This window comes from Ailuropoda melanoleuca, chromosome 11, assembly GCF_002007445.2.
Source record: "Ailuropoda melanoleuca isolate Jingjing chromosome 11, ASM200744v2, whole genome shotgun sequence".
In the NCBI taxonomy this organism is placed as follows: Eukaryota; Metazoa; Chordata; class Mammalia; order Carnivora; family Ursidae; genus Ailuropoda; species Ailuropoda melanoleuca.
This window is the reverse complement of record NC_048228.1, coordinates 70,812,194-70,839,941: the sequence shown is the minus strand read 5'-3', so window position 1 is coordinate 70,839,941 and position 27,748 is coordinate 70,812,194. Positions and strand designations below refer to the sequence as shown.

Below are 27,748 nucleotides of genomic sequence, written 5' to 3'. Positions count from 1 at the left end.
TGGACCGTGTAAAGACTAAGGCATGCGCCTTACTGCAAATTACCAACAGGACTATTTCATATACTCATTCTCTGAAATCGTGACGTTCACTATGAAACATAGTACACGGAAACCACATAAAGCGTCATTAAATATATTTTTGTATTTACAGGTACCTCAGAATCTGGGGATTCATTTTAGGACAGATTCTTCTTCTTGTTCTCCGCATATGGTACACTTCACTAAACCCAATCTGGAGTTATCAGATGTCCAACAGGGTGATACTGACATTAAGTTCCATAGCCACACTTGATCGCATTTACACAGGTATGTGCACACTCAGTTTTTTTTTAGGAATTTGTTCTCTTGCATAGTTTAGTTTTCTTATCTGAATGCAATACATCTTGAAAAGATAAAAAGTCTTTCTGCACTCTATCTCCATCTCGATGTTCTCTCCCTCTACGATAGTAACTGGCACAGCCAGTGGAGTATTATCCAAGCAGAAGGCACCTTTTCCTCACCAGAACAGAGGGTGAACATTCTGGCTCTTATCAGTGTGGAGTGGGAGGGTAAACCAGGCCTCAGACTTCCCGCTGGCTTTCAGCTCTCTCTTTCTCCATTTTCCCTCCGAACGGAAGCTTTCCAGGATGAGACCCTTCATCTCTCTTCCTCCATACTGACCCCGGTATATCTCTAACACTATGAGAAGCTAGTTGTGAGCAAGGGCTGGGAGAAGTATCAGTTTTATGTGTGTGTGTGTTTCTGGGAGTCTGGAGAGATATATATTTTTCAAGATTTATTTATTTGAGAGAGAGAGAGCGCGTGAGCACACAGAAGGAGGGGCAGAGGGAGAGGGAGACAAGCAGACTCCCCGCTGAGCAGAGAACCCAACACAGGGCTTGATCCCAGGATCCTGAGATCATGGCCTGAGCCGAAATTGAGAGTCAGACACCCAACTGACTGAGCCACCCAGGTGCCCCGGGAGTCTGAAGGTATTTAAGCTGAAGCCTGAAGCTTGGAAAGAAAGGAAATCTTGCATATTTACACCACCTTTCAAATCACCTCTCTCTGGAGCTGACTTTCTCAGAGACATACACATACCCAACTTGGATGTTCGCTCCATAGGCTAACTTGAGATCCTTCTCAAAAGAAGGGAGAAGTGTTACTAGATTCTGGTTAACTTGCACCTGGCTTTTTGTGTAAGTCTCAGTGAGTCACTGTTCTTTTGTCAACACAAGGAGAAATCTCACAGATTAATGGAAGTTTAGAGGGTTTTGGCTCACCATGAACAAAGTGCTTGTATAATCCCTCTTTGGCCCCAATTTTGGCATGAAACCGGGGCAGTAAGAATAAGGGAGCATCAGACAAGCAAATTGGTCAGGTGACATTAACACTAGTTAGGACATTTAGAAGGCGGTCTGGCGCGCTAATACATGCCTTATGTTTTATAAAACACTAACATCGAAAGGTGCCCACTCAGGCAGCGAATTTCACAGGTACAGCCTAATAAGGATATGAACGTCAGGGTATCGTTTACTTTTCCTGACTTGAGTTTTCTTCTTTCTTGCCTGTTTTAAATTTATGTGACCCAGTTGTTGGTCCCTTCCTGTTTTTGCCCTGTGTCTCATTTACAAAACTCCAGACTCCTCACTTGTTTCCCCAGAATATCAGATCATACCAGGCATTTTTATAGTTTTATTGAAGATTCGCTGGGTCCTGGGAGAGGGGTCCCGCACCATGGGACACAGCAGTGATACTTAGCAAATTTAGTTTAAGTCTCTCCTTTCCTAAAGACTGCTTCGTCTCCAAGTCCTGGCCTCCTGAGTCTTTACCACCCTCCCCCTCCTCCCTGTGGCTCCCAGCTCTGCTCCCCTTCCTCCGACTTTACTAGCAGAAGGGCTTTCTTCCTCCTTGTGAAATCCTGCTGCCAGCCCCACAGGCAGACCCTAAAGTTTTCTTCTACCCTGCAGAGAGCTTCACAGTATCATGAGGCCTCTGTTCCTACAGAGAAATTCTTCCGCCAGCCTTTCATCCAGCTCTTATGTTTTTGTATGTGAAGTCACCGATGCAATGAAATGAGACCTCTTGGTCAAAAAGTCCCGTGAAGTATGTTGTCGTTAGGCACACGGGCATGGGAACCAGTCTGCCTAAGCTCTCTTTACGAGTGGTATAATCTTGGACAAGTGGCTTGTTCTCTCTGGGCCTTGGTTTTCTAATCCGTGGAATGGGACTAGTAATAGAGTTTACCTCACGAAGTTGTTGGGAGGGTGGAATGTGTTCATATCAAAGGCTGGGAACAGGACCTGACCCTCAGTAATGGCTGAGTCAGTGTACTATGTCCCTCTGGGTTCACAGCAGGTTAGATGAGAGCCCTGTTCCTGGGGTTGGGGGGGCTGCAGCCTGGGATCCTGGGTATGTTCCACTCAAGTTGGACTACATCTGTTCCCTGAGCATACTAGTCCCCTTTTCTCTATATATTTTTGCTCATACTGTTAACTTCACATGAAGCAAATAACTTGCTGCATTTCTTTCTTTCTTTCTTTTTTAAATATTTTATTTATTTGAGAGAGAGTGAGAGAGAGAGCGTGAGCGGTGGGGGAGGGGCAGAGGGAGAGGGAGAAGCAGACTCCCTGCTGAGCAGGGAGCCCAATGTGGGACTCCCTCCCAGGACCCTGGGATCATGACCTGAGCCAAAGGCAGACGCTTAACTGACTGAGCCACCCAGGCGCCCCACCCTGATGCATTTTCACTTGTGAAATTCCAGAATGCTTGCTTCTCTTAAACCATCCCTGATCTAGCCTGTCTCAAATCGTCCCTCCCACCAACTAGCTTCTCAGCGTGTTCTGCTTTGTAGTGTAGTTTCATGTCTCACCTTCCCTTCTGAAATAAGCTCCTTCAAGCCAGGTACCATTTCTTAACTTGCTAAAAGACTATGAGAGGTAGAGAGTAAATTTCCATGTAACTGATTCTTCTCCATTTTTTTTTTTTTTTTATCCTAGATGGCGAATGCAATAAACCAGAGGGAAAAAAGCCTGGTGAGGCGGTCAAGGGCATGGCCTCCCGACCTGTCTGGTGGTTGGCAGGGGCTGCCTTTGGCAGTCTTGTGTTCCTTACCCATTGGATTTTTGGAGAGGTCTCACTTGTTTCCAGATGGGCAGTGAGAGGGCACCCCCATCCAGGGCCAGATCCTAACCCATTTGGGTGAGTTTCGGTTTGGAAGCAATCAAACACTGGCCGTTATAGTTGAAGGAAGAGCAGCTAGATCTGTGCCAGCCAGAAGGTGCATATTCCACTCTCCCGACAGCAGAAACATTGCATGACATTGTTGTGTACTGTGCAGACGGAGCCAGAAGGGCATCTGCCCCCGTGCTGAAGGATTGCTAGAAAGCGGATGAAGGAGGCCTGAGGGATGTACACGGCTGAGTAAGAGGCTGTGGGAGCTCCTGCTTGGGCACTCTGAGGAGTCCCTGTGTGGAGGAGCATTCTCAGGGGCCGGGGGGACATGGCGTTCCCGGCCCGTTTCCTCCAGACCCCTCATTTGGAATCTGGGGGGATGAGACCCTGGGGCCCTGATGAGAGAGACCAGGTTGGCAGCCTGGGCATCGATCTGTATTCTGTGGGCAGGAGGAAAGCCCAGGGAGATCCTGAGTTTAAGTATCGGTTCCTGTACTTGGTCCTCATTAACCTTTTCTCTAATCTTTGGGATACGTTTTCTCCTGTGTTCAGGCCCAGACTTTTGTGTAAAAAGATGGGAGGGATCTTTAAAACATCCGCCTCAGATAACTTTTCTCTTACAGTGCGGAGATTCCCACATCCGGAGACACGCAGCTGCCTGCGGGGACCCTTCCCCAGCAGACGTGAGAGCACACCCCCAGGTGCCTCAGACTCAGCCTGTCCTTGTCTGGACTCCGTAGTCCCCAGGCCCCAGATGTGTTCCTCTTCCTCCTTGCTTCACCCTTTCCGGCTGTCACTCCATCATCAGGCCAGAAGCCAGGAGTCATCCTACAACTGTGTTTCTCTTTTTCTGCATCTGTTCGGCGTTAAGTCTAGTCCGTTCTGCTACTTCTCTCAAATCTGTCCCTTCCCGCCAACCCCACTGTATCTCTCTTAGTGGAGTCCCCACCATCTTTCCTCTAGGCTTCCTCTCTTGCCTCTTAATGGTCTCTCTACAGTGTGGCCTTCCCCGCACCGCCCCGGGCGAGCTCTCCAAAATGCCAGTCTGACCCCAACAGTCCCTGGCTTAAAGCCTGTGAGCGATTTTTCCATATGAGGTCATGAGAGACAGGATCTGTTCTTGCCTTATTCCTGTGCTTCACCTGAGCTGAAATCACTTTCAGTTCCCCAGAAGTGCTGGAGTATTCCAGGCCTTCAGCTGCAAGTATGTGCCCTTCCTTCTGTCTAGGCTGCCTTCTCTGTCCTGGCGTCCTGGCGAGCTCATACTCACCCCTCAAAACCCAGCTCAGGCATCTCCTGTGCGAAGTCTCTGATTATCCCAAGGGTTCTTTTGTGCCACATACTACCTGGAATCCCATGCCCACCCTCTTATATCCTTATTCTGTATTGCAGTTTTTTAACTATTACAATGATTTTATGTCTTTCTTCCTTTCTAGACACTATGCTCCTTGAGGGCAGGGAATGGGAAAAAGAACCAATATTTATGACCTCCTCTGGGTCGGGTACTGGGCTCGTATGTTATCTCCTTCACAGTCTGCATCTTTTGATCCTGGATCCCTTAGCATGTTTGGGAGGAAGGGAGAGAAGGAAGAAAGGCACAGAGGAAGAGAAGGGAAGAGACGGAAAGGGGTTTATTCTCACGTGTTAAAGTTTTGTTTCCAAAGTTCCCTATGCAGACAGGCATCAGCTGTCTAGAAGAGCAAATGGAGAACTGGACCAGGGCCCTGAGGCCAGGCTCACGGGCTGGAGTCCTGGTCGGCCAACAGCTCACCATTCAACTGTGGTCACGTTGCATCCCGGCTTTGTTTTCTTCACCTGTAAAATGAGGCTTTAAAAAAAAAAAAAACAACAAACTTATTTTGGACATTTTATAGTTCTGTGTGTTGGAGTGAGACATTGAAGATGGAGATGCGTCTCACGAGATGAGCATTTCCCAGGTTGTGTTCTGTGGAAACACTAGTGTCTTGTGATACTAATAGATGCTCTGAGAGAAAAAGAAAAAGCCTCCTGGATCGTATCGGTTTAGGAAATACTGCATTTCATATTCCTTTTTTTTGTGATTCACAATGCACATTAGCATATTAGAGACTCTTGGGAGTCTCTCCGACTTATTTGGAAGTAGAATTCCTTTTTTAGAACACCTATTAACAGTTCATGAGTGTTTCTCAGAACCCTATTCGAGAAATGTTGCACTGGGCTGTCACCAGCCGTGACCATTGTAGTAGGAATTGTTTTCTAAAATTCACTAGATTCTGCATAAGAGAATGGATCCTGGATGGGGCAAAGAGGTGGGAGACGGGAGATGGGAGAAGAGTGAGGAAGGAGAGGCCCAGAGTGTGCTGAGGGGACTTTGGGAAGCTGAAGGATCAGTGCAGATGGTAGACCTCAGGAGAATGAGGGAGCGAGACAAACTGTGTCTCAGTCACATTTCCGGTTTCCCATCAGCCCACACCAGCGGGCCCGACCTCAGTACTGGCGCTCATCTGTTGTGCTTTGCACCTTCTGATAGCCTGCGTTATTTGGTAATTGTGTTCATTGTCTGTTCTTCCTCACTGGAATGTGAGCCGTAGGGAGGAAAGGGATCTTTGGTCATGGATGTGTCCCAAGCCCCTAGAACACAGCCTGGCACGTGTTAGGTCCTCATAAACATTTGTTGTTGTATTGGGGATAGAAAAAAGATCAATAGTGTCCTCCCTGGCCTTTTGTCACGTAGACCCAGGATGATCCTTCACTTTGGGGGTGAGGGACGGCAGGATAGTGGCTGAGACTCCAGAACGTAAGGGCCTTTTTTGGGTTCTCAGTCCTACCGAGGCTACTGTGTATGAGCTCAGGTAGGTTACTTAAGTGCTCTTTCCCCCGGTGTCTGCCTCTGCAAAATGGGATAATAATAGCATTTATCTTAGAGACTTGTAAGGATTAAATGAGTTAATAATATGTAAAAGTTTGAAAACGGTGCCCAGGAGGTAGTAAGTGCTGTGTTTTTTTGCTTAGTTTATATCGCAGCTATTTAATTGAGTGCCGTGTCGGAGCTGCTGTTGCCTCTGGATTTTTCCCCTAAAGTTAAGTTAAAATCTTTTATTCCTCCTTTGCCAAATAGCAGAAGAATGAAATAGTTAGTGGGTGTTTAAAAATGCATGCAACTATCAATTCGTTATCAAAATGACAGCAGTCCCAGAAAGGCCTGGACTGTACTGAGGTAGAGAAAAGAAAGAAAAGAAGCAGACTACTTAGAAACTATTCCCAGTGACTTTTTCTCGTTGTCTTCGGTAAGGTGGTTTAAAATGTCACATGGCCGGGACGTCTGGGTGGCTCGGTCAGTGAAGCGTTGTACTCTTGGTTTCAGCTCAGGTCACGATCTCAGGGTCCTGGGATGGAGAGCCTGCAGTGGGCTCCGAGCTCAGCGGAGAGTCGGCTTGCCCCTCTGCCTCCCCCTCTGTCCCTCTGTTCCTCCCCATGCTCGCTCTGCACTTTCTCTCTCAAATAAATAAAATCTTTAAAAATAAAATAAAATGTCATATGGCCAATATAGACTGTAATTTACTAGTCTGAGAAAACTCGTTTTGCTGTGTTTCACCTCGGCCCTGGAAGGTCAATGATCATAAGTTATCTCAAGCCTGAGCTGCTGTAACTCCCGTGTTCTGGATGGATGTTATATTGGTTTTCAGTGGGTTCTCATGAGCTCAGTGGGTTTTTTCACCCTCATCTTATCTCTCGGCTGTACCTAAAGGTAGGAGGTGTATTTCCCTTTTATATTTGGGACAATGAAATAGTGATGATGGCAGATGCCCCATAGCTTGTCATTTTCTTACAGAGGCGCAGTTCTGCTGGGCTTGGCGAGCGGATTGATGCTCTCGGCGTGTTCATGGTTTCCTGGTTCCAGTTTAATCTGGTGGGTTACAGGTATGTGGAGTTTGCCTGTAGAAGTGCCAGCCAGTCTGCTCTGGTTGACAATTTCCTTGCAAGCATGCGTGCCTGGAGTGGAAGTCAATGGCCAAGGCGACCATACCAATGTGTGCTGTTGCCAAGTGGGCTGTTGTAACCAGCTGCAGCCACCGTAACCCGGATGTCTCCAAGGGTGCCGGTGCCTTTTGGCTCCAGGTTCCTGCTTCCTCCTCCTTCATCGCCTCTCTTCCTGTAGCCCCATACTGCTACCTGATGACACCTGCAATCTCTCCCCCATCTCCCGAACAACGCATGTGTGTCAGTGACAGTGTTCCTGCAGGGCTGAGGAGATGGAGGTCAGACCTCACCATGCTGCCAGACCTCCTGCCCTCTCCAAGATTCCCTGCTTCTCTGGTTTTCAGGAACACCCTCCTTAGCTTGTCACCCCTCAACCCAGCTTTGGGGTTCCCGTTTGCTCGTTCCAAGGCTGGGACCCTCTGCTCCCATCACACCCATTAGGATTACAGAATCTTGATGGAGGCCATCATATTTGAGGAGCAACTACTTATTTTTATGACTATATTTTATTATTATGACTGAATTTTGCCTCTCTTCTCCCTTCCCGCTAAAAGGCAGAAAGGGTTAGAGTCAGCTTTAGTGTTAAATAAAAAACTCCCCACTCTGTGACAGAGCAAACAGCGTGTTTGGTTTCTGTGAGATGAGATGCCCCGATACATATTCGTTAACCCAGTGATCCAGACTGTCGCTCTGGACGCCCTGTGTGGGTTCGAGTCTGTGTAGCAGTAACAGAAGATGCGGGTTGACTGGCGTAGTAAGTAGGTGGCTCTACACCCTGAGTACCATCCCCCTTGCATGGAGACATACGTGTCATCCAAATAGAGGCTCAATTAATGAGCTTAGCCGGGTCCTCATGCTCCCCGAGCTGTGTGAGCAAACCCTTGCAGTCGCATTGAGCCGTTTTTACTTGCATGTGTGTTTTCTGGTGGGCATTCTATATGGGGTCTGTGGAAGTTTGTATGAAGGGAATGCAGAAGTAACCTTTCTTCCCATGAGAGATGCCTCATGAGATTCCTCAAGAAAAGGGCCAGAGACTTTTGTAAATGCCGGATTTGTAGTGAACATATATACCTTCTTAATCTGTCTCTGTTGTGAAAAGGGACACGAAGTACGTTGGAAGTTTGTTCAAGCATGGATATCGTGCCTTTTCTCATGGGATCCAAGCAACCTGCTTCCGGGGCAGGGAATTGGCAGCTTCACTTAAAACATGGAAAACCAAGGTCTCCAGAAACATAAACTGTTAGATAAAGGACAGAAAAACGAGGAACCTCGAGTGTTATGCTGATACTCATTTCCCCAGATAAGTAGAGTCAGACCTAATCTAGTTTTGCTGTCTCTCTGAAGTATTAAATAGTAGCCTAAAAAGACCCCAGGGGCAAGCAGATTTGTGGCTTTTAATGGGCTCTTTGCAGTAAAGAGGAAAGCGGGGCCACAATTCATGGGCTTCAGCTCCATCTCTGCTCACCTGCTCACCTGAAATAAGTTGGAGCCCACACAATTACCCCGAAATGGTGTCCCCTTTTCACTGTGACCCATCTCTGGAAACCATCTCAAAGAGCGGAGTATTAAAAAAAAATCTTATTTTTTTCATTGTACAGTTAAAATTTGCAGTCCCAGTTGGTCCCAACATGAAATAAATCATGGCAATGACCAATAGAATTTTATAAATACAAAGATACAGGAGCTTTAAATCTTGATGGCAATTAAATTATTAAAATCAAAGTTCTGTTAAAAGAAAAAACAGGTGTATCAAATGCATTGAGAGGAGCCCAGTGTACTATACAGTGGTCCTTTGATTTTATTGTATGAAAGTTTGATCTATTGAAAACCAACATGTTCTTATAAATATTACTGAAATATTCAGTTACCATTAATTCTGCTTGGTGCCTTAGATGTAAAGATTTGGAGGAGATTATTTGGAAGGACTCGGTCTCAAACACAAATCAGCTAAGATATACAGTTAAGTGAAAAAGGCAAAGGGATTAGCAGTGATATGCCACCACTGGTATGAAAAAGGGACAGAAATGCACATGCATGCATATATTTCTTTCTAAGCACCAGACCATCACTGGAAATAAGTGGAAGAAAGTGCTAACAATGGTTGCCTCCACTAGGGGGAGCTAGTGGGTGATGGGCCAGAGAGACTCCGTTTCACCTTTTTGAATTTCGGATTTTGAATTTATAACCTATTTAAAAATACAGGTGTAGTAGATTTAAAAATAACCCGTTTAAAAATAAAAATTAAAAATAAAAGCAGTAACAGTCAAGGGGATTTGAAAAGATGTTTTCTTTCCCTCCAGATAATTCTTTGTAGTAAGACAGAAACAGCAAAGTCATTCTGATGTCTTTCGTTTAGAATATGAACTCAGGACTCATTCTTTAAAAAAAAAAGGCTTTGTAAGGTGGTAAGCAGGAAAAATTCACTCATGAATCATCAGAAAAGTGAAACTCAAAATGTGATACTGTTTTCATCATTAATTTGGTAAAGATTTTTAGAAAGAAAGAATTTCGGCAGGGTGAGACTTTGGGCAAGGTTTCTGGAGGAAATGAAGATTGACTCAACCTCTCACAAAAGCAGCTGACCATAAGTAATGGCTCTAAATGCTTTTACCTCTTGATATGGTACTTGTACTCTTAAGTCTCTTTTTAAAGGATTATTTTAAGGAAATGATCACAGATGCAGTAAGAGATTAGTTGACCAAGAAAGATGTTCCTCACAGTGTCGGAAGCTTTGTAAATGGCCAACAGTAGGAAAATGGTGGCTTAACTTGTATTTATCCATAGTATAGTATATATATAAAAATAATTTAGAAAAAAAAAACAATGTTATGAGAAAGTGTTCTTGATATAATGTCACATAAAAAGAAGAATATAATCTTCAATCTGTGGTATGATTCCATTAGTATAAAAATACTTTTATATGTACATAGAACCAGACTTAAGGGAAAATACATATGAGTATTGGCTGTGATTGGCTCGGTCTTAGGTGGTCCTTAATTGCTTTAAATTGTCTATTTTTAAAAATTTCTACAGCAAGTAGTCATTACCTTTGTTGATTTCAAAATGAAATAACTTTTTCATTATTAAAGTAACCATTGTCAGATCTAAGTATGATAAGATCTTAGTGTGGAGTTAACCTCTGTGGGTTATAGAGGGTTCTGGGATCTGGTTCTCGCGTTCCTTTGCGTGATGTTCTTTTTGAAGTGGGGGCAGGGAGGGCTAGGCAGTCCCATGGCATTGCCCTGCGGTGGTACAAGTAGAACCCTTTGATGGATGAGCCGGTGTGGGGGGGGGCTGGCTGGAACCACTTCCTGCTCCCCACTCCTTTTCTGGAGTTCTTAGCCCCAGCAGTGAGGAGCCTGCTGGAGACATCCTGGAAGGGTGGGTCACCATTATACAACACCGACTGAGTTGTCTGTAAGATATCACATTTGATGGAAAGGTGTTACCTTGATGGATCCCAAATGGGGTGCCATAAGACCATGATGTGCTGTCTCAGAACTGATGTCTCAGGAACTGGGAGAAATGTTATGCTCTCAGGCTGGGCTCAGCAAACTAGCAGACGTTTACAAAGTGCCTGCTGTGGACCGGGCAGACGGCATAGCCCTCAACACCGACTGGGCTGCTGGGTCATGAATGAACTGACCGCAGAATTGCTAAAGCTGTGAGCCCACTCATCCTCTGTCAGTCACATCTCCTCTTGGGGACGTGTGCTTGGGAAAGCCCACTTACATACCGCAGGACAAGGGGCAGCATGTAAGTGGACGCACAGTCCTTTAGAAAGTTCCTTAACAGAAACGTCCTAGAAACCACGCTGACTCTCCATGTTTCTTAATGTCCTGGATCTGGCTGGTTAAATTCAACGGACATAGTTTTGGTATTACAGATAATTTCGGGTTTTTTCCGTTTTTGGTTTTGTTTTGTTTTGTTTTGTTTTTGCTATTAGGATCTTAACACAAATAACGTAAAAATGCCCTTTTCTCTCCCCTGCCCTTCCCAAAGAAATAGCTGTGGACTGAGAGTTACTAGACTCACATTCTGCCTCTAGTTGTGCAAGTAACTAGCCGCGTGACCTTGAGCAAATCGCGTTAACCATGCTACCCTCAGTCGCTCATCAGTCTGGAGACTGGACCCGTGTGCCCTATAGGTGCCTTCCAGCTCTGAACAGCTATATATCGGCTAGCCTATGAGCCTACTGTTATTATTATTATTTTTTTTAGAAAATGGAAGAAACTCTTCTTTTTGTCTGATTCTTTTTCTTTCTCTCTGTCACAAACAGGAGCAACTTCGGCTGCGGGCCTCCTCTACCTGCCCCCGTGGGCAGCTGCTGTCTCTGGCTGTGTGCTCGCCCTCTTCACAGCATCCGTGTGGCCGCAAGTGCTTGGACACCTTCTGAGCTCGGGGTCGGCACCTGGGAAAGCCATGACCATTGCCATGATATTTTATCTTCTAGAGATATTTTTCTGTGCGTGGTGCACGGCTTTTAAATTTGTCCCAGGAGGTGTCTACGCTAGAGAGAGATCTGATGTGCTTTTGGGTGAGTATATTTGAAAGGTCTGGATTAAAGTAACTGGTTGAAAAGACCGTTCAGGCTGACTAGGATTTAGCACTTTACGTGACTGGAGGAGATAAACAGGATGATCTTACCTTTTTTTATTAAAATAGACTCTCTTCATAAAAATAAAACAACTAGAGGAATGTCTAAATTACTACTTACACGATTTCTTAATTCATCAGTGAGTTTCAGGAATATTTATTACTGCAAAGACCTTTTAAGTAGATTAGTTGTGGGGAAAAAACCAAGTTTAATCCACAGGAGAGAGTAAAGAAATACCATGTAACACTGGTAGTACACGCTATGGTAGGAAAAGGAAAGATCATGGTGTTCATGGGACTCCTTCAGTGCTGCTTCATAAATATAAAAAGGGATTGCGATTTTTTTTTTGGTTCCCCCAAATCTTACCTATGATTTTTACTTACCATATTTTTGCCAGTAAAATATATTTTACGTATATGAATCTTAGTCTAAATGATAAATTCCCAAATCATAGAACAAATATTTTCTGTTTCAGTGGTTATAAACTATGCACCAAAATGAAAATTTCGTAAACTTAGCTCAGTTGAATATTTCAAAAATCGCTTTCTGGCAAGGATAGAATTACTGACAAATACAGGCATACACAAACCAAATGTCGCCTGTCATTTCAGTTTGCGTAAAACATGTCGAATTCTTCCAGGATAAAAAAATGTGAAAAACTGAGGGGACGAAACATGTCAGTAGGGGATTCAGTCCTTGTTTGTTCACAAATGCGTTTTTCCATTTGTTCATTTAGTCATTAAAAAAAAATCGCTGGGCACCTGTATGTCCCAGGCCCAGTGCCAGGTGCTGGGGATTGAAGAGACCTAGAGTCTGTGCCCATCTGGACAGTCAGTGTAGTGGGGACAACACCATCCATGAAAGTAGACAAATACGGAATTACAGCTGGGGTGAGTGTTGCACAGAGGTCTAGAATTCCACTGTAGATCCCCCTTGGGCCCTTGTATTTTTCCAATAACTACATTTTCACATCAACTTTTCTACTCCCTGAGCTAGGCATCTGTCAGAAAGCCTGATTTGGAAGATATGTATTTTTTAATTATATGAAATGTTTAAAAACAACTGAGAATTTGCTATTTCTGGTAAACACCCATGCTCTCATCCACTGAGAGACCGATATTGCTGCATTTTCTCTGCAGTTGTCTTGGCTTTGCAAACTGTGTATTTCTTCTGGTTTCTTTCAGGTGTGTGTACTCTGTCCTGCTCTATCTTCTTGTCCAATGCCCTGCTTTTTTCTTACTCCAGCTTGCTTAGGGGTCTGCCATGCGGAGAAAACGAACAACAGTAAGAGCCATTCTAAGCATGAGTTTATTTCCTTAGAACGTTATGAATGATGCGCTTTTTGAATTTTTTTCCTCACTATTTACGGGACTGCAGAAATGGCTTTATTACAGCTGCATACAATGAAACTTTTTTTTTAGTAAGAGTGATGTATTGATAAGTCCACAAAAACTAAGACAAGTTGGTAATGTTCAGCATAGTTTTTAATATAATTGAAGAGAATCTGTATTAAATCAGAAACTAGTAATACATCTATCATCAAGTTAACTCCTGCTATTTCCTGAAAATTGCACATATATATATATATATTTTTTTTTTTTTTGCTAGCCTTCCACCTCAGCTTAACTTCTACTTGACACTTCCTAATTTAGATATTGTTCGGTCATACCTCTGTTTCCATTCTCATCGTGGAGGACTTGGGAAGGATGTAAACTTTACACATTAAGTTACATTGTAACACATCCCAATGGAGCTCTCCTTCTTTGGCCCGCCTTATCAAGTGTACCGTGCAGCCTGTGTGAGGACCACACCCCAGGCCGGAATTACTGTCGCCAGCACAGCTGGATTAAGAATCTACATATCTTCCCCTGGTGCTGCTCAGCCTGCTGCATTTGAGGTCTTTTCAGGGCAGAAAACTCAGTCCTTAAAGCAGTTCAAAAGGCTCCTTTCTCTCGTACTCCACGCTCCTCTCCAAAATCAACAGCAAAGCACACTGTTACCAACCTAACGACGAGGAAACACTCAGGAAATTAAAAGACATTCCTCACCGAGAAAAGGCTGGAGTCTTCTCATTTAAAGCGGGGTTCCTAGAACCCTTGCTGATTTCTTAGGATCAATCCCAATTATCAAAAGCTCTACTAGAATAATTGCTTAGGTGCTGAGATAAATTAACTCAATAACTGAATTTTCAGGGTATGTCCATTTAAAGGAAGTCTAGGCTCCTGGAATTTACCATTGGGAGGATTTTTGGATTAAAATGTAATGTCCTTGCTTTCTCTTTTAACAGGGACAGTGATGCTAATTATTGGACTGAATATGCTATTTGGTCCTAAGAAAAGTCTTGACTTTCTTCAAACGAAAAATAGTCCTAAAGCACTTTTCAGAAAGAGTGAAAAATATGTGAAACTTTGTAAGTTTTGCTTCCTTTTTTTTGAAGTCCTTAATTTTAATAAAATTTCAAACATATATGAAATTAAAGAGTATAATGAACCCTCATGTACCCTTCACCCAGTTCCAAAAGTTATTAACATTTTGCCAGTGTTGTTAACAGCTGTCTTCCTTACTGGTTTTGGTGAAATACTTCGAAGCAAATCTCTGACAGCCTCTCATTTCAACCACAAATACCCTGTATTAGTTTTGTTTCACTTCTCATGTAGATAAGATGACTTAACAGGTAGAATTTCTAAAATGCTTTGTTCTTATTAGAACTATTCCTATGTCAGACTATTTATTTCAATTCTTGTTCTCCTTGTTGGGGGGCTTAAATATGTTAACACTTGGAATATTGATGAACTAGAAATCCAGATGTGAAGTTAGTTGACTATTCAATCTGACTAGTTTCAAATGAACTGGATTAAATAAAAATGTTTATTGAAAGGAAGACATTTACAGATAGCGTATTAGGATACAATGCACTACGTAACTACACAGGATACAAAGATGTATAAAAATAGGTCTCCCTCCTCTGTGCCTTGATTTTTTTTTTTAAAGATTTTATTTATTTATGAGACAGAGATAGAAACAGCCAGCGAGAGAGGGAACACAAGCAGGGGGAGTGGGAGAGGAAGAAGCAGGCTCACAGCGGAGGAGCCTGATATGGGGCTTGATCCCATAACGCCAGGATCACGCCCTGAGCCGAAGGCAGACGCTTAACTGCCGTGCCACCCAGGCGCCCCCCCCTTTTCTTTTTTTTAAAGATTTTATTTATTTANTTCCCATAACGCCAGGATCACGCCCTGAGCCGAAGGCAGACGCTTAACTGCCGTGCCACCCAGGCGCCCCCCCCTTTTCTTTTTTTTAAAGATTTTATTTATTTATGAGACAGAAACAGAGATAGAAAGAGCCAGCGAGAGAGGGAACACAAGCAGGGGGAGTGGGAGAGGAAGAGCCTCTGTGCCTTGATGTTTTTATAAAGAAGACAAAACATTATAGTGTAAAGAGAAAATAAGCTAAATAAAACTGTAATGTATTTCTAAAAGAGATGTCGCAAAGCAGTAAGACTATTATGTAAACCCCTTCATATATGTTCCACCATAATTTGAAAAGATTATATTACAATTTCGGGGACATTTTTAAAATTTAGAGTTTTGTTTTGTGTGTTCTTATGTTTAGGTATATCTGTTAGGACCTGGTAGGTTTTGTTTGTTTTTAATCCTGACAATCTTTGCCTTTAGTGTTGCCCTTGTTGTTATTAGTAGCAGTAGTAGAATTAAGAACCAGAATTCTCTAGTTCACTCATCAGATTGAGGCATTTGGAACCATTTATTTACAGAGCTGTTTAGACAGTTCTGTGTAATTTTTTAAAAACAGGCTTTTTTTTTTAGAGCCATTTTTGGTTTGAGCAGAAAGTATAGGGATTCCCCATACCCCTCTGACCCCACATACACACAGCCTCCCCCACTATCAGTAACCCCCACCAGAGGTTATTATTACATTTATTATTATTATTATTTGAAGATTTATTTATTTGTTTAGAGAGAGAGCATGAGCAGGAGGGGCAGAGGGAGAGAGAATCTCAAGCAGACTCCACACTGCGCACGGAGGCTGATGTGGGACTTAGTCTCACGACCTGAGCGGAAACCAAGCTGGACGCTTAACCGACTGCACCATCCAGGTGCCCCTCTTATTACCTATATTATAACTGAGGAGGGTACACTGACATTATCATTATCACCCAGTGTCCATGGTTTACTTTCGGGCTCACTCTTGCTGTTGCACATGCTGTGGGTCTGGACAGATGTGTAATGATACCTACCCATCATTAGAGTGTCATACAGAGTAATTTCACTGCCTTAAAAATCCTCTGGGCTCTGCCTGTTCATCCTTCCCTGCCTCTGCCAGTGGCAACAGCTATCTTTGTCTTTAAAAAAAAAAATGAATAGATTTTTTTTTTTTAGAGCAGTGTTAGATGTACAGATCTGTCGAGGACACAGTACAGAGTTCCTTCATACAGCCCCTCACACCCGCTCCTCCACAGAGACGGTGATGCTGTCCACACTTGTCATCGTTACTGACATCGTGCACGTGTGCTATGGTTGTTATGACTGATGAGCCAGTCCTGACACATTGTTAGTAAGTGAAGTCCATAGTTTACAGCAGAGTTCGCTCTTTCTGTTGTATGTCCTGTGGGTTTTGACAAATGTATAATGACATCTCCCTTCCATTACAGTATCACACAGAATAGCTTCACTACCTTAAACATCCCCTGTGCTCCACCCGTTCGTCCCTCTGTCCTTCTTCCAAACCCTGGCAACTACTGATCTTTTTACAGTCACCATTGTTTTGCCTGTTCTAGACCTTCAGTCTCGTGTCTTTCAGCTTGAAAATGTGATCTAGTTTTGTTGTGGTTTCTCATGCATTATTCTTTATTTCTGTCATCTTACTTTGCTTTTGCTTTTTCTACTTTCTCTAGGTATATTTCTCCCTCTTTTTCTTCTTGTTTTCTTTTGCATTGATTGGGCTTTCTTATGCTTTTTTTCTTATCCCCTCCTTCCTACCCCTCTTTCTAGTTTGGAAATTATACCTTCAATTTCTATTCTTTTAGTAGTTGGATTTTTTTTTTTCTGCTCTCAGCACATTAAAGATACTGTTCCGTTATCTGGCTTCAGTTTTCGCTGTTGAGAAGTCATCTGTCAGTGTAATCTCTGCTCCTTTGGAGATCATCTGCCTTTTTTCTCTGGCAGCTCTTAGGATTTCTCTTTGTTTTGGAGTTCTGGAGTTCCACTGTGGTATAGTTGGATGTGATTCCCACACTGCCCCTGCCCCTTCCGTCTTCCCCCCATCTTGCTTGTTAGTGTTTGGGCTTTCTGAATCTGAAGAGTCATGTCTTTTATCACCTCTGGAATATTCTCAGTTTTATTTCTGCAAATATTGCCGCTTTTCCATTCCTTCTCTTCTTCCTGTTTGACTCCAGTTAGATTGTGCTGGATCTTCTTAGTAGCTTCTCCGTGTCCCTTAGCCTCTTTCATAGTGTCTACCTTTGCTCTTAAGCCATCCCTTGCACTACTTCTCTATTCAGCTTTGCGTACTACCTTTCTTGTCCACTGAGATCCTAACAGCAATTATTATATTTAGTACATCATTTGATTTCTAGAAGTCTATCTTATTTCTTCACACTTTCTCCCAATCATTAATTTAATCTCCTATTTCTTAGTCATCCTGTTGAATACCCTCTTATTTTTTGACACATGTTAAGCATGATTGTTTTGTATTCTGATTCTAAAAGCTGCAATATCTGAAGTGTTTGTAAGTTTGATTTTACAAGGCTTTTGTCCCCTGCTGGTTACTGCTCATGGAGACCTGTTTTCTTGCATATTATTTATTGCATATGTTTATGATTTATTTTTACTTTAAGCTCATGGTTCTTGGAACATTTTCAGGGAGGATCCCTTAAAACCTGAGTTGCAGGGGCGCCTGGGTGGCTCAGTCGGTTAAGCATCTTGCCTTGGCTCAGGTCACGATCTCAGGGTCCTGGATCAAGCCCCACATCAGGCTCCCTGGTCAGCAGTGGAGTCTGCTTTTCCCTCTTCCTCTCCCTCTGTGATCTCTCTTGCTCTCACTCAATCTCAAATAAATAAACAACATCTTTAAAAAAACCAAACAAACCCGAGTTGCAGGTATGGGTAATGCATACATATCACACATGAAAATTAACCCAGGATTTGGACATTTCTTCTTTGCACAAAATCCTTGACTAATAGATTTAATAATTTTATAAAATTATTATTTTCACTCAAGTATAATTAATATACAGTACTATATTAGTTTCAGATTTACAGTATAATGATTCAACAACTCTATCCATTACTCAGTGCTCAACACAAAAGTACTCTTAATCCCCTTCACCTATTTCACCATCCCCCAACCACCTCCCCTCTGGTGACCATCAGTTTGTTCTCTATAGTTAAGAGTCTGGGTCTTTTTTTGTTTGTTTGTTTCTTTTTTCTGTGTTCATTTGTTTTGTTAAATTCCACACATGAATGAAATCATATAGTATTTGTCTTTCTCTGACTGACTTATTTCACTTAGCATTATTCCCTCTACATCCATCCATGTCATTGCAAATGGCAAGATTTCATTCTCTTTTTGATGGCTGAGTAATATTCCATTGTGAATATATATACCACATGTTCTTTATCCATTCATCTATGCAAGCTGGTGCAGCCATTATGGAAAACAGTATGGGGGTTCTTCAAAAAATTAAAAATAGAACTACCGTGTGATCCAGCAATTCCTCTTCTGGGTATTTACCCAAAGAAAATGAAAATATGAATTTGAAAAGATCTGATTGCCCCTATGTTTATTTCAGCATTATTTACAAAAAATATATTTTTAAAAAGACAAACTTAGTTTCTTTTAAACAATGATGTCTTCTTTCTGTTTAGTGTTGTGGCTGCTTGTTGGTATAGGGCTCTTGGGATTAGGACTACGGCATAAAACCTATGAGAGGAAACTGGGCAAAGGGGTAAGTAATGAAACTTTTGATACAGAATTTTTTATGGTATGTATGCATGTGCATGTATTTGTACACTTTTCATGATGCTTGAACTGTAGATCTGCATTTCATGACTTCAGGGCCCTGAAAACCATCTCTTGAAACCTTAGGTCATAGGCTGATAACATAATAGAACTATGTCATGAAGTTGGGTTCTTGGAATAGACCCATGTATTAAAGGCAAGATGCTCATAATTTTGTTGTATGAAGTTATATTTTCCATTCCATGATTTAACATATCTAAACTATGAAATAAAGAACTACTTTATAATGGGCTTTTTGGTACTGTTTGGCAGATAACTGCTGAAGGCAGCAATGTGAGAGTCTGATTTAAAAACGATCTTATAGATAATTCTTGAATTTGAAGATTTGGGTAGCTTGTGTATTGATGGGTCATGGAAGTTTTCCTGTCTTCCTTTTCTCTCTTGCTGTCTACAGTTGTAAATGTTTTATTGTCCCTTTCTCTTCTAGGTAGGTGGGCAGAAGAAAGAGTAGTAAGTTGCAGTATTGTACTTTCTTTCTGCTCTGGTGAAGTTTGATGTGTTTCATAATGCAGTTAGAATTACAGTTTTGGCTAAAGCAGGATTTGAGGGTTGACTTTGAATTTTAGTATTCTATATTACCAGGCAGATTTTTTCATATAAATAAAAAACTATACTGAGGACAGAGACCATGCTTCTCTTATTTACCTTTGTAATTCCAGCACCTCACAAAGTGCTTGGCACATATTCAGAGCTCAGTAGATGGTTTCTTTTTTCTTTTTCTTTTTTCTTTTTGTAATTATTCTTTAATAAGTAAATAATTCATGATATGGTTTTTCTCTTTTGTCCTTTAATTGTTAGTTGTTGTTATTGCAACATAATGTCAGTCAGAAGAAGACACCTAATGTCAGCCAGGGACTCTTTTTAAAAAGAGTCATTCCAGTTGGATTTATTATCTGTTTTTTTAAATTCATGCATGCATGCATTCATTCGATAAACACTTACTAGATGTGTCTTGTGTACCTGGTTCCAGGGGTACAGAGGTAAATAAGTTGGACAAGACCCCCACCCTCATGGAGTTTACGTTCTAGTAGGGAGAAAGATGGTATTCAGAGGAACAAATAGATCAGCACGTTAGATCAGGCTGCTTGGAAGTAGGGTTATGGAGTAGAGAGTAACAGGGTCTGTGGTTAGAGAAGGCTGCTCTAAGGACAGGATGAAATTTGAGTTGAGACTTGAAAGCTAAAATGAAGCCAGTTCTTCACAGAGCCAGGGGAGAGGATTCGGGCAGAGGCGTGTGTGGGGCCGAGGGGAAGTTAGTGTGCTGTGTTTGAGACCCCCCAGGATGGCCAATGTGGTTGAGACTTGGTGGGTAAGGGGAAGAGTGGTAGAAGGTGAGGGAGAGGCCGGGAGGATCCCATCATAGACGGCCTCACACAGCGCAGTGAGGCATCCTCATTTGATTTTTCTTGCAGTGGGAACCACTGGAGTAGTTCACGCAGGAGCATGAAGAAACATGATATATATATCAGTTTGGCTGCTCTGTGAAGAATGGATTGTAGAGTAGAAGCAGGGAGGGAAGTTACAAGGCTTTTTCAGTTGTCCAGGAGAGAGACCATGGAAGTTTGGGTGGGCATGGTGGGTAATGGAGTTAGAGAGAAGTGGATAGACTTAGAATATACAGTTGACCCTTGAACAACCTGAATTTGAACTGTGCCAGTAGACTTACGTGCATATTTTTTTCAATAAGTATGTTGGAAAGTTTTTTTGTAGATTTGCAACAATTTGAAAAAACTTGCAGGCAAACTGCCCTACCTAGAATACTGAAAAATTTCAGAAAAAGGTAGGTTATGAATGCATAAATTATATGTAGATACTAGTCTCTTTGTCATTTACTAATAGAGTATACACAAATTTATTATAAAAAATTAAAATATATCAAAACTTGTGCACACAAACCCAGATCGTACATGGCACCATTTGTAGGGGACAGAAATGTAAACAAACATAAGATGTCGAATTAAATCATAACTGCATAACATTAGCTGTGGTACATACCATACTACCGTGATAATTTCGCAGCCACCTCCTGTTGCTATCGCAGTGAGCTCAAGTGTTGTATCAGTTTAAAATGCTGTGCGATGCTAATCTCCAGGCAAGCAGTTCGTCTCTAGTAAATTTCTTATTACAGTAAAAAGTGATCTCTGGGGCATCTGGGTGGCTCAGGCAGTTAAGCGTCCCACTCTGGATTTCAGCTCAGGTCATGATCTCGAAGTCGTGCGATTGAGCCCTGCCTTGGACTCAGAGTAGAGTCTGCTTGTCCCTCTCCCTCTGCTCCTCCCCTTGTTCTCTCTCGCTTGCTCGCTTGCTCACTCAAATACATAAATAAATGAATAAGATCTTTTTTTTTTTTTTAAGGCGATCTCTTGTGGTTCTCATGTGTTTTTGTCTGTAAACCATAGACCTTGAATAACCCCCCAGGACCCATAGAGAGTACCACTAGTGATGCTGGAAGGGCTCCCAAGAAGCAGAGAACAGTCATGACAAGAAAAAGTTGATTGCCTGATATCCTATAGATTGGGGTCTGCAGCCGCATTCACTAACATCTCGAGAGAAATGAATCCAGCGTAAGGACCACTGTAAAAAGAGAAAAGGGAATTTGTGAAGCTGTTGCTGCAGCCACACCCACAGGCACGAAAACCTTACACTTTTTGCAAAATACCTTTTTATCTCATATTGAAAATGCAACTTTTGTGTGGGTTCAGGATTGCTGTAAGAAAGGCGCACCTATAGACTAATACGACTTGAGAAACGGTGAACTCATTATATAACAACAAAGCAAAAGGAAGGTGAAAGATCTAAAGCTGGAGAATTTAATTTTGGAAAGGTTTGGCTTAAAAAAAATGTCAAGATAACAGGAGAAGCAGCTCCTGCCCACCAAGAGGCAGCAGACGAGTTCCCAGACACCATTAAGGACATCACTGAGGAGAAAGGATACCTGCCTGAACAGGTTTCTAATGCAGGTGCAAGTGCCCTATTGTGGAAACAAAAATGGCACGAAGTGTATCTATTAGTATGGAAAGCCAGCACGAGGATTTAAGACGGGAGGGGTGTGCCAGCTCCACTGTTTTGTGCAAACGCAGCTGGGCTTATGATGAGGACTCTCTTTACCTAAAAGCTGCCAACCCTGAGCCTTGAAGGGAAAAGATAAACACCAGCTACCAGTCTTCTGACTGTACAACAAGGAGGCCTGGGCAACGGGAAACTTTTTTCTGGATTGGTTCCATCGATGCTTTGTCCCTGAAGTCAGAAAGTACCTTGCCAGTAAGGACGGCCTTTTATGGTTCTTTTGATATGAGACAGTGCCCCGGCCACCCAGGACCCCATGCATTCAACACCAAAGGCATCAAAGTGGTCTGCTTGCCCCCACACACGTCTGTGATTCAGCCTCTAGATCAGGGAGTCACATGGCCCTTTAAGGCCCATTCCACACAGTTCTCTAAGAAGGAATTGTCAATGCTGTGGAGGAGAACCCTGACAGACAGGACATCATGAAAGTCTGGAAGGATCACAGCACCGAAGGATTATTAGCGAAAGCCATGAAAGCCATCAAGCTCAAGACAACACATTCCTGCTGGAGAAAACTATGTCCCGATGTAACATGGCTTCACGGGACTTATGACAGGGCCAGTCCAGGGAATCCTGACAGGGATTGTGGATAGTGGCAAAAATGGTGCAGGCTGAAGGGTTTTAAGATATGAATCTTGGCGAAATTCAAGAGCTGAATGGACAGAAGACAACCTGATGGAGAGGAGGGCTTCTGCGCCAGTGCCAGACGACGAGAAAGACGCAGAAGCAGCAGCGCCAGAAGACAGACCGACGTTAGACAACCGGCAGAAGGGGTCTGACTCTGTGAGCCTGCTTCTGACTTTTCTTACGACACGGACCCTTCCACGGCAAGGGCACTCACCCTAAAGCAAACGGTGGAGGAAGGACTGGACCATATAGAAACATTTTTAGAGAAATGGAAAAGCAAGGAAGACAATAAGGACAATATATTTCCAGAAAGTTACACTGAGTGGGCCTGCCTCTCCTTCCTTCTCCTCTACCTCTGGGACCCCTGAGGCAGCAAGACCACCCCTTCCCTTCCTCCCCTTCCTCAGCCTTCTCAACGTGAGAACAGTGAGGATGAGGACCTAATGATGGTCCACTTCCACTCCATGAATTGTAAATAATCATCAGGCCATACACTTAATAAATCTATCTGTTGCGTGTGTGTGTGTGTGTGTGTGTGTGTGTGTGTGTGTGTGTGTGTCTTTGTGTGAAAATCGAATACCTATATGGCAGGAACTGTAGGAGACGTTTGGGGTCATCATTGGCATTGCCGCCTAAGTACTCATCGCACAGAACAGGGAGTGCAAGACTGATATGGAGGGGATAGCCTAGCCTTATGTAGGCATCACATGAGTGTATTTAATGTAAAATTAATAACATCTTCATTTTCCTGTTGCTTTATAACTGCTTTCAAAGAATTCTTTTACTGTATAGTATGTCTCTCTCTCTCATAATTGGAGAAACTGTGTATCAGTCTATCATTACAGGGAAGTGTTTTTAAAAAAAATGTGTTTCCAAACTGCATTACAGTTATGACCGTAATACTGTATGCCATAAAAATTTTATAACGATGCATTCATCAATGTATAGGCCAGGCTACCGTGAAGCAGTCATATCGATTACACTAGGTTACCGTAAAACAGACATATTGCTGCTTCTTCATTATCAGTGCATGAATTGTTATAGCTGCAAGTAAATACGAAGTTCTTTTTCACATTATCTTTTCATTTTTGTTGTCTACTGTTAGTAATACATGTAACATCGACAGTGTTTTGTAACATATAAGACAATGTTGATATAGGTAATGATCGACGATTTATACTGTAAACAGATGTTGTAAACTTACAGTCTCAACAACTAGAGTACAGGACTGGGAATGTGTTTTCCCTTCCTTATTTTGTTCTTAATAACATCTTTTCTCTAGCTTACTTTATTATAAGAATACGGTATATAATAGAATGTACAAACTGTGCTAATCGCCTGTTATGTTATTGGTAAGGCTTCCAGTCAACAGTAGGCTATTCGTAGTTATGGTTTTGGGGAGTCAAAAGTTACACATGGATTTCCAACTGTGAGGGGGACAGCGCCCCTAACTCCCATGTTGTTCCAGAATCAATGGTATTCTGAAAGTAGGGTTGATGGGATATGCTAATGGGTTTGATATTGCTGGATGGGGAGAAAGAAGGAATCAAGAATGACTTTGGCTTGAGCAACTGGATTGAGGGTGGTGGCGTTTATGGACAGGGGAAGAATGAGAGAATAACAGGTTTTGGAGTGGTGAAATCCAGTTAATTATAATTACAGAGTTATGTGAAAAGGGATAGCTTGATGAATATATCATGCCCCTTGAAATCCCTGTTGATGGTTCCATTCTCTTTATATGACATTCACTCAACTGGATGATCTTTCCTGTATAAGGATGAAAAGCCCAGCTTACTGAGCTGGGTAGCACACTGAGCTGTTTATGTTACCTAGTGGCCCCCCACATTCTAAAGAGGTTGCTACTTATCTTTCTCCCAACCTGAACTTGTATGGTCCACTTTAAGTTGCTTTTCCAGTTGTGCTGGTCGATTTGTTCTAATCTAGCCATACTCTTTCTCAGAATCCCTGTGATAGATCAGTTAGGTATTCATTTGAGATGGATGGTTAGGGTTGGGCAGTGATTCTCTGACTAAGCCCATGGACCCAAAAGATGAACTCTCCAAGGAGGCTGTGCTCCTGAACGTTGGCCTTGCGAGGACAGCAGGGGGGTAACAGCATGTATAACTCAGTCAGAATCAGCAGACCGCTTTGAAGTACTCTATGTATCCCCCTGTGATCTCATTCCTCTCCTGTGCAAGGGTGGCCTCTATCCTGAATATGGTGTTTATCATTTTCACACATTTCTTTATTCTGTTACTACCTACAGTATAACCCCAGATGATACTGGTTTTTCCATGTTTTTGACTTTACCTAAATGACACCTGACATGTACATTTAGCAACTTACTTGTTTTTTAATTAATTAATTTTTTAAAGATTTTTTTAAAAAATTTAATTATTTGACAGAGAGAGAGACAGTGAGAGAAGGAACACAAGCGGGGTGGGGGTGGGAGAGGGAGAAGCAGGCTTCCTGATGAGCAGGGAGCCCTGACTTGGGGTTCGATCCCAGGACCCTGGGATCAGGACCTGAGCCGAAGGCAGACGCTTAACGACTGAGCCACCCAGGCACCCCATCTTTTTTAATTTAAAATCACCTTGACAAGACTGATCCGCATGGAAATATGCAGCCCTGGCTCATTTATTAGGGCTGTGTTGTATTCCATTTTATGTACATGACACCACTTACTCATCCATTTTCCTATTTTTTCCTCTTGAAACAACAGCCAGGTTGCTTCTAATTTTTTGCTATTATGAATAATGCTTGTTATAAATGCTCGCTTTCCAAATATTCCTAATTTCTAAGCTTAAGCTAGAAGTTCACAGAAGATTTATTATGAGAATATCATCTAGCAAAGAGTACCTTATTTTTATGGATCAAATGTGGGCAAATTCACCAAGAAAATTCCTTTGCTGAAATATGAATTCTGGTAGCGAGGTGGAGAAACTGCCACCGTTCACAGTCATCCTAAATTATCCTTAACACTACTCCTCAGGCACCGGCCACAGATGTGTCTGCCGCCATCTGGCCTTTCAGGTTTGGCTACGACAATGAAGGGTGGTCCAGTCTGGAAAGAGCGGCTCAAGTACTCAATCAAACAGGTGAGACTTTTACTGGAATCAGTTCCAGGTTTTGAGAAACTACTATTGTTATTTTTATTTTGAACAAGATCATAAGTAATAGGAGGAGGGTTTGCTGGGTCATAAACTAATCTCTTAAAAAGGCTTTACTCTGGTGGGCAGCTGCAGAAGGATTAAGTTTCTGCAACCACATCTGTCTTTGAGAGCACTTAATTCGGTTGATTCTGAACAAAGCCTCACACTGAGCATCTGCGGGGAGTTCTTGTCATGCCTTTGCTCTTAGAGGTACTCCGGCTGCTGCCTTCTGCCGCATGGGGACCACTGTTGGGGATCAGAAAGCAGCTGGATTAAAAGGCAGAATGGGTCAGAGTGATGCTCATTTGTGAAGCAGATTGCTCTCAAGAGCCTAAGGGCCAGTTCTTAAGTTTCTGTGTCCTGGGGTGTTGATCTTTGTATGAAGCGTCCTTTCAAAGATGCCGGTATTTGGTTCTTAGATGAACTTCGTGGAGCATGGAGCAAGATGCAGAAAGGGCTAAACTGTTCTGGTTATTCCTAATGATAATCATGGCTCCTGAGAAATTGCTGGGGGTCTGTGCAATTCTAATGCCGCTGCGAAATTTCCACGCCCTTCGTCCTGATTATAGGCCTCGGAGGTACTACCGGCCAGGGTCTGAAAAAACCAGGACACTTCTGTGCCAATACCATGGAGGTGTTTTCCCTGGAGTAAAATGCTGTTGCATTCCACTCTATTATTTCTGAACATCAGTTGGGTATTTGAGAAAGGCATTATGCTTATTTTAAATTTTGGGTAAGATGTTAAAAATATTAGAAAATTTATAGAGTATGCTTTTATCCTTTCCTGCATTTCTTCAAGGTGTTCCATGTTTTAATTACCTTCTAAACATGGGAGAACTCCTTTTATAGCTCAGGTTTGATTGGCTTCACTTCAGTGACTCATTAGAAATTACCTTTTTTTTTATTTATGAGGAAAGGCAAAGGGTTTAAGAATAAAGTTTTTCTAATTGTTTTTGCACAACTGTGATTACTCACTGTGTGCATTTTTTCCCCCTGAATAGGTGCAGATTTCATAACGATTTTGGAGAGTGATGCCTCTAAGCCCTATATTGGGAACAATGACTTAACCATGTGGTTAGGGGAGAAGTTGGGTTTCTATACTGACTTTGGCCCAAGCACGAGGGATCACACTTGGGGGTGAGTGTACCCTGGGAACGTGGCCCCGAAGACCAGGCGGCATGGGCTTTGAGGGGAAAGTTGATGTTGTCATACCTTAGTCCTCTCTGAGTATGTCCCAGGGGTGCTTCCTGTGGGGTGAGGAGGTGTGGAAGATATACATGTTCCATGACTGTTTGAAAGGTGTCCCCGTTGCTGGATATTTTCAGTTCTTCAGCATTATAAACCGTTCATTGTAGGAGCCGAGGTTACAACACTAAGCATGTCTGACTTGATGCTGTGTGCATGGGGCTTACGTCCTAGTGTGAAGAAAGAGAAAAGAAACATGTAGACATGGAGATAAATAAGAATTAGAGATGGTGGTAAGCGCTATGTAGAAAAGGAAAGTGACTGGGGAGGAGGAGCAAGGGGGATGGTCAGAATGGTCTCTGGGGGGGCGCCTGGGTGGCACAGCGGTTAGGCGTCTGCCTTCGGCTCAGGGCGTGATCCCGGCGTCGTGGGATCGAGCCCCACATCAGGCTTCCGCTATGAGCCTGCTTCTTCCTCTCCCACTCCCCCTGCTCGTGTTCCCTCTCTCGCTGGCTGTCTCTATCTCTGTCGAATAAATAAAATCTTTAAAAAAAAAAAAAAAAAGAATGGTCTCTGTGAAGACCTCATGATGAGAAAGACCCAGGATCCAGCCTCGGGAAGAGGAGGGTGTAAAGACTTCAGGCAGGATCAGGCTTGGTGAGCCTGACTGTGGGGACTGAGGGGGAGCTGGTAAGAAATGAGGTCAAGGGCAGACCCCTGATCTTAGAGAGCCATATAGTCCATGCTGAGGACTGAGCAATTCAGTTTTGTTGGGAAAACATTGGCTGTTTTCAGATGGGAGCTTTCTGATCTGATTTACATTAAAAAAAAAAGATTTTATTTACTTATTTGACAGAGACAGCTAGAGAGGGAACACAAGCAAGGGGAGTGTGAGAGGGAGAAGCAGGCTTCCCGCTGAGCAGGAAGCCCGATGTGGGGCTCGATCCCAGGACCCTGGGATGGTGACCTG

General features: G+C 42.8%; 1 protein-coding gene across 8 annotated transcripts in view; it reads left to right on the top strand.

Annotated features, from left to right (window-relative positions):
• The window catches only part of CWH43 (cell wall biogenesis 43 C-terminal homolog), a 58,489-nt gene that overhangs the window by 6,340 nt on the left and 24,401 nt on the right, over positions 1–27,748 (top strand). For all 8 annotated transcript variants that reach the window (XR_004628873.1, XR_004628874.1, XM_019799839.2 and 5 more), the window contains exons 4-11: positions 152–306; positions 2,979–3,180; positions 6,965–7,053; positions 11,393–11,650; positions 13,998–14,120; positions 18,595–18,674; positions 25,434–25,539; positions 26,595–26,730. Coding sequence is in view for 6 of the 8 variants with exons in the window: in XM_019799839.2 (XP_019655398.1) it covers positions 152–306; positions 2,979–3,180; positions 6,965–7,053; positions 11,393–11,650; positions 13,998–14,120; positions 18,595–18,674; positions 25,434–25,539; positions 26,595–26,730 (1,149 nt within the window). In the remaining 2 variants the exon portion in view is untranslated. The remainder of the gene's footprint in view (positions 1–151; positions 307–2,978; positions 3,181–6,964; positions 7,054–11,392; positions 11,651–13,997; positions 14,121–18,594; positions 18,675–25,433; positions 25,540–26,594; positions 26,731–27,748) is intronic.